At 40.8% G+C, this 7,644-nt stretch overlaps 1 protein-coding gene across 1 annotated transcript; it reads right to left on the reverse strand.

The window, feature by feature from the left end:
- Window positions 1–1,137: 1,137 nt before the first annotated feature.
- LOC104529757 (serine/threonine-protein phosphatase PP1-gamma catalytic subunit) lies at window positions 1,138–6,975 on the reverse strand (the record flags this gene model as incomplete). Its single annotated transcript, XM_029086540.1, has 6 exons — window positions 1,138–1,344; window positions 1,728–1,862; window positions 2,306–2,529; window positions 3,571–3,675; window positions 5,303–5,533; window positions 6,775–6,975. Coding segments are annotated over 6 exons (986 nt in total), but the record flags the coding sequence as incomplete, so codon positions are not given.
- Between the last annotated feature and the right edge of the window lie 669 nt (window positions 6,976–7,644).

A 7,644-nucleotide genomic window follows, 5' to 3' on the forward strand; every position in this document is an offset into this window, starting at 1 on the left:
GACAAATCCAAACCAAGAACTGGTGGGTTTCCAGAACAATTTATTTATCTAAGCCAGGTCCTCTGATAGCAGTAGTGTATACGTGGTGATAAACCGACACTGAGAAGATTGAACAATTTCCTCATTTAATAAGTGAATTTTCACTACATGGTATTGTACACTGTTATCTGTTCAAAAAAGAGTAACAGGTTTTAAAAAACAAGATTCTGTGAGATTTATATAAACCGGTGATCAAGATCAACGCCTCTGGTTGGCTTACCAAGATATTTTCTAGGCTGCTTTGTAGAACAAAGTCCTTCAGCTAAAACCCACACACACAACCATCGGGGCAGATCCGGAACCGTTCCCATAACTTCCAGCTTTCCGAGGCTGGCTGCCACAGGAACGGCCGCCAAACGGTCCCCTTGATCCCCCTTGATCCAACGTATGGAAACTGTACAAAAATGGGTTGACTTCTGACCACGAATAGAATAAAGAGCGCAGCGTTTCTACTTGCTATTTCAAGTCAGGACTTCCTTTTATCTCCGAGAGGAAGGCGTGAAGGGAAGGCCCTGCCAACTCAGCGCGGCGGGCTGCGGACGAACAGTTTTCTAAGCGAACTTTGGCTTCAGGAAAGAGACACAAACACTTAAAAGAATGGCTTTAATTGTCATCTGGAGTATCCGGAGAGTGGATGCGTGTCTGAATTAAATATACATCATACCAGTGGTGCTGGCAAGGTTGAAGGTTATTTCTAACGTTGACAGCAATAAAACGAACGTGAACATGACGAGACATTAAAAGAAAAGCGATCCCTTTAAAACAAAATTTAATGTAAAATAAAAAAGAAGAAGTTCACAGTGGTTTGTATAAACAGTATGTAATTTCTGACAGTGACAAATCTCTACTCTCACAGCACACTAGTGCCCTCTTTAGATCCTAAAGAAGAAAACAAGCATTGACACTACCGGGTGTACAGAACCAGAAAGTCAGTTGTACAACTACCCCTAACGACGGGATGAGACGCTGTGGAGCGTTCAGCGGTGACACCAACCAAAGGAAACTTTAAAAACTCTTGTGTTTTTTTTTTTTTTCCTGGGAAGGAGGAAAGTCTTTCATTCGCTGTTACAACCAGCAAATGCCATTTTCATCAAATCAAAAGGAAAACCACAAACACGTTATCTATTTTGAGCAAGCGGAACAGTACACGTTACAGGTTTAAAAATGGAGGTTATATACTATCATACAAGTCCCAACAAGGCAGCGCCAAAGTGACTATTTCTTTGCTTGTTTTGTGATCATACCCCTGGGAGGTGTTACTGGTCTGCTGGAATTGGGCTTCTTTTTCTCTGCAGGTTTCAAAATCTGCAAAGAGAGTTCAGTCATTTAGCAAGACTTTTTAAGTTTTCTTACCATCCAACAATTAATTCATTAGTAAAGGCATTAATTACACAGGTCACCTGGACAAGTCATAAACGTGCCAGGAAAGAAATGCGTTTCACACTCGGAGCAGCCGGTTTGAGAGCCCGTGCCAATGGAAGTGGGCTAAGAGCCCACAGCTGTGCTCAGATGATTTAATTCCAGGGTGAAACAGTTCACCTACTCACACCCCCAAGGGCTTATCATGTTTTTTAAAGTCACGAGTGCCAAAAGAGTATCTGTAAAGATCTATTTGAATTGTCAATTGAAAATAAAGCAAATTTAAAGTGACTACACTGACTAGGAGGTAAAACCTTCAGACACCGTACCTGAAAAGAGCACATTAGAGTCTCATCCACACTCATCATGGCACCCGCATTATCAAATTCTCCGCAGTAATTCGGGGCAGAAAAGAGAGTTACCAATTGCCTTTTTGCAAAAAACTCATATCCATCTTCAACCACCTTTAGAGAGAAAAGTAGAAATATTAGACTGGATGAAAAATATTAGATATTTTTCTTTAAGCAGCTTTAACAAGAGCCAGCAGCAGAAAAGGAGCATGAATTCGCAGGATCCAGTTCAGCAAGAGAGTCCATTAGCAATGAGAAAACCAGGATTCTGCTAGCACCAAAACAACCTTGTTCAGGAGTCAGAGCCACAGTTTATATGTATTAAGAAAAAAAATGTTAATTACAAGGTTGTTAAACACTGAGACAAGCTGTTCAGAGACAGTGGCATCTCAATCCTTGCAGATACTTAAACCTTGGCCGGACAAGACCCTCAGCAACTGGAGCTTACAGCGCTTTGCCTTGTGCAGAGCACATGCGTGTGGGGTTGGACCAGGTGAGCACTTCAGATCTCTCTGAACCAAAATTATTCTATGGTTTAATGTACAAAATTAAAATACCTGATGAGCTCTACATATGAGATCCAGATCATGTTTATGGAGAAACTTAGCAACCACTTCAGCACCAAACGTGAAGGACACTCCTCTGTCATTTTCACCCCATCCCAAGACATCCTTGTCAGGGTCAGACCACAAGAGATCACAAAGGAGACCTTGATCTGGTACATCAGTGGGGCGCATAATTCGTCTTATCTGTTCCATCGACTGAAGGTCTGGTGACAAACCTGTTTGGAGTTAAGACACACACCGTTCACATTTTAGTTCCACTTTGCTCTGCAAGACTGAAGTATTAATTCAAGATACAAATAATTTGTGTTCAAACCGATTCACCACTGCAATTTTACATAGCTCAGCGGCAATGTTAACTGGCACTATTCTAATCCAGCATTTGTTTTGTAACAGAAGACAAGTCACTTTCTAGAAGATTCACTGGAAGCAGGATAAGCAAAGCCATCTCCACATTTGACAGGATTACAATAATCTCACTGTAATATTTTTCAAATGTGTTAAAAGAGCTGTTAAGTAAAAGAGGCATTAGTACCAGCAATCACAGAGTCTGTTTATTTTAACCACCAGGCCTAGTAAGATGAAATACAATATCGAACAGAACTCAAACTGTTTTTCACTGATGTCTCCCTGGACAACTGTAATGACCTGTAAGTGATAAAACCTTGAAGTGCAAGATGTATTTTATTACTTTGAAAAGCTGCATGAAGCAGGTAACACAGAGTATAACAGACCCAATTTCTACACATAAAACTCCAAACCTGTCAGACTGGACAGGGCTTTGAACAACCTCAGCTAGTGAAAGATGTCACTGCCCTTGGCAGGAGGGATTCTACTAAATGATCTTTAAAGGTGCCTTCCAACCCCAATGATTCTATGAAAACTTACCTTTTCAGAATGTACCTAAAACTCCTAGTAATGTAAGTCTAAAAAAAACCTAAAAGAATGTACCTAAAACTCCTAGTCACGTAAGTCTAAAAGAACCTAAAAGAATTCTGTACTCAAAAGGAGCAGCTATTAAACACACCTTCTGGTATAACAGGCAAAGCAGATCACTGTGTCTGAAGTTACAGAATTACCAGTTCAGTGATTCCCAAAACTGATGCTACTTTTTTGCTTCCCAAAACTCAACCTGACCTCCCACAGGAACCAAGGCAGAGAAAAATCCACAAAGCTTCAGCAACACAAATGTGGAATTGCCACGCTTGGTACCAGAGAATTACAGCTTCTCCCATATCAACTGTGGAACTGTTACTTACCCCCATGACAGCAGAATATTTTCTCATCCACAATAGCTGCGATTGGTAAACAGTTGAAACAGTCTGTGAAGGTTTTCCACAGCTTAATATTGTATCTTCTCTTACCTACAAGACATTTTGGTGAAAAAACAGTCAATATGCTTTTCTACCACAACTACAACCAACCTAACATGGCTGCCTTGAGTTTACTAAGACTGGCAAGAAGTTAAATGCATTAATGCCTACGCACAATTTCTCTTCTCTGATACCCACTGACATACTTTACTGCTTGTAAGAAAGCTGCCAAGGTCTCTTCCAGTGTGGCACAGTGCTTGGGAGGTGGCTCTGAGGACAGCACAGTCCAACAGAACAACATTCCACTGTTGGCAGCCAGACTCTCCAGTCCCAACTTTGCTTTGGAAAATTATCCTTTGGAGAATTTGATCCATTTCAGAAAAATCTTGTCATTTGCTGTTTTCTTCAGGGGAAGAGAGCAATTCTTGGAAAGCAGATTTTCTTTAGAGTTCTGCTAGTGCTTTACCACATAAAGTCTCTCTAGGCAAAGAAACAGGACTGAAAAATGAAACTGCTACAGTTTTACTTTCAAAGGGACTCTCCCAACAGATACGAACCCTGAACATATTTGTGATATATGACTAAGCCTGTGATTAATCTCTGAGGAGATAACTCTGAAATACCACACATCTTTTTTCTCCTCATTGAAGGAGAACAAGACATGGAAAGTACATCTTGGAAGCTACAAGCCAAGTATGTCCCACAATGCAAGTTGTGAGAGCGCTTCAGTGCCCAACTCAACAGTTTTACCTGGGTAATAATTATGAAGTCACATCCTTCAAAGCATGAACACACATTTCTACTTCACAGCAAAATTACTTGTTATGTTAGGGGAACATCTATGCACGGTCTCCATCAAAACAGACTTCAACACACTGTGCAGTGACAGAGCTGGGACATTCACCGCACAGCAACGCTGCGTTTGTGCAACAGCAGCACTCGTGACGCCAAATACACACGAGCACATTTCATCACTAAAAGGCTGACACACCAGTACAAATAACTTCTGCAGCTGAAGTCACCTGCGGGGAGAGCGAGTATCTGGTGCTCAACCCAAGCAGCACCACACTGAAGGCTTCACACGGGCTTTGCCCCATGTATGAAAGGAAATATTGGCTCTGGCCAAAGCAACAGCACACGATACAGCAGGACTGCAGCCAGAGAAGGGCAAAGCTGGGGGTTTTTTTTGTTTGTTTGTTTTTTTAAACATTACAAAGTTACAGGTCTTAATATGAAGTAGATGGCAAGCACTGTTACTGTGAACATAACCACAGTAAAGATGAGCCCACTCTCCAAGTTAAGTTGAGTATGCATCATCATCATCCCTGTGACTAAAGAAACAAAGTGAACTTTTCTAAAGCACATCAAGTAAAATCCTCCCATCTCTCATCAAATGACCTTGTCTTAAGAGCTTTCAACAATACAGACCAGGGAGAGCTGTTAATGAACACAGCAGCCAATAAATAAAATGATCCACTTGCACAGTGCTTTGTACTGGGAGGATCAGACTCCAACAGGACCAGGGAAAGGACACATTTCCCTTCCTAAAACAGGCCAAGGGCTCCCCTGAAGTGAGCAAAGGGAACTGCAAGCTCTGAAGGAATCATCTCACCCTGCGACACCAGCACCTCCTACCCTGCTCTCCCAAGCCAAAGAGGCACATGTCTGTATTACTTACATTCATCGTAAAATCCATAAATTCTATTGATGCTGGCACATTCGTGGTTCCCTCTGAGGAGGAAAAAATTCTCTGGGTATTTAATTTTGTAGGCCAATAGAAGACAAATTGTTTCTAAAGATTGTTTTCCTCTGTCAACATAATCGCCAAGGAACAAGTAGTTGCTTTCTGGTGGAAAACCTCCGTATTCAAAGAGTCGAAGCAAGTCATAGTACTGTCCGTGGATGTCCCCTGTGAAGAGTGGTCAGAAACAACATGTTAAGTGACCCTTTGCTACATTCCTTCACTGATTCTAGAGAAAGAACAAACAAATGATGCTTCAGAAAGAAAAAAGTCTGCAGTTAGATATTGCCTACTGAAAAATTACAATTTATCTTAAGGTATATAAAATTACCACACTCTGAAAACTGATGTCTAGGTAACACAGTGGTTAACTGCACCAAGATGAAGGATTCAGCTACTTAAAAATACACCTGTGTAAAACAAAATCAAGATTTCAAAGAACCAACTGTGTGTTCAAACGAAAATCTGACACCCAGTTAAACCCTCTACTTGACTAGTGGCTGTGAGGTCGGGAGCCTTTACCTCATTCTTGGTGTCTCCACATGGCAATGGTAATACTGATGGAAAACTGATCACTCAGGGAATTTGCTTCCCTTTGTACCATCTCTGGCATTTTCTTGAAGCACTCAGTAAATCAAATTCTATCAGTGAAGTGGTAGTGAAAATGAAATTGGTATTCCTGCCTTTGGTTTAAATCATGGTTTTGTTTCTGACAAGCAGAACATTAAATAATGGCTTTAAAAAGACTACTGACGTTATAAATATTGAACAAGCTACTTCAATTTGAAGTAAATCCTCAGAGCAGGATAAAATACTGTTTGCTGGAAGCTTTTTTGAAGTGCATTTATTGAGGCTTTTATTTTGACATGCTTCATTCTTTTAGCATAACCAGACACGTTTGTGCGTGCAAAACGAGCACCACTGTGTAAAAGGATGGTGAAACCAAACCAGAAAGTCATTCCAAGAAACAATAGAGAAATTAAAGCTTCCAGTAGGATTTTAAAATATTGACAGACCACTGCTCAACTCTGAACAGCAGCTACAATAAGCTACTGCAGTTCTCCTTTATTTCCCCTTATTCAGTCACGACTGGGCCAAACATTATTTCATTGATACAAAAAACTCCTTTCCAAAATTCTTCATGTGAATCCCTCCCCCAAGAGACCTGGTGAAACTGGACCAGTTAGTTTTTGGGTTTGGATTATTTTGGTCCCAACTCCAGTTCCCATGTTTGTTACTTTCTCCCCACTAAGCATCCAGCAGGGGTTTATTTTCCCTTTTGCTACAATAATTTATTAAACTGTTAATAAGTGAAAGGAGCATCTGGCATTTGTTCTCTGCTTCAGGTCTACATTTACCTGACACCCCCCCCTCCATGCAAAGCATCAAATCAAAATCACAGTACTCACCACAGATTTTCAGTGGAGCTTCAAGTTCTAGTAGAATAGGCTGACTCAGAAAGATTTCTCTGGATTTCAAGCACAGTCCTCTAATTTCATTCTCCTGAAGTTGGACATTTTTGCCTGGTTTTGATCCTCGCACTGTTGGAAGGAGGCAGAAGTCAGTTATCAAAATCAACAGAGCTATTTTAAGAGCCTGACTAAATGCCACTGTAATAGAGAAAGAGAAGATAACAGTGTAATATCAGTCTGCTGAGGTGAAACTGTACTGCTGTGTTACCAGAGAAAGGGCAGTGTGTTCTGTTTCAGTTGTATCTTACTTTCTTTTAACATAATTCATGGCTCAACACATGGTCTGTTAAATGTCACGTTTTAAATAGCGTCAGTTCAGTGCTATTTAGTTATAAAACCCATCTTGGACAATGTGACTATACATATATATAGATTTATTTTTTTTTTAATGAAGCAGTTATACCCTTGTTTTCTGGAAAGCTGTCTGAACTTGACAAAAGGAAGGGTCCCATTTAATCATCAACACCACAGCTCCAATGTGCAAGCTGCCCTGCACTATCATACACCCTTGCCCAAGTAGGTACCTAAACACACGACTACAGTATCAATACTATTGATTAATATCAATACAATTATTGATACTACAGTATCAATAAATTCTGTGCTGCCCAGTTCTACCCTGCAGTTAGCAAACAGGGAAGAAAAATAAGCATATGATGGGAAGGTCAGAGCTAGACACAAGGAGACATTTTTGGATGACAATGACAGCACAGCTCTCCTTATCACTGCCTTTGAGCACGCTAAAAGACCAGCTAAGTAGGAGATCTGTCATCAGGCCACTTCTCCCCCACCCCCGTCCCCCCTACC

The sequence above is a fragment of the Antrostomus carolinensis genome, unplaced genomic scaffold (assembly GCF_000700745.2).
Source record: "Antrostomus carolinensis isolate BGI_N321 unplaced genomic scaffold, ASM70074v2 scaffold33468, whole genome shotgun sequence".
Classification (NCBI taxonomy): domain Eukaryota; kingdom Metazoa; phylum Chordata; class Aves; order Caprimulgiformes; family Caprimulgidae; genus Antrostomus; species Antrostomus carolinensis.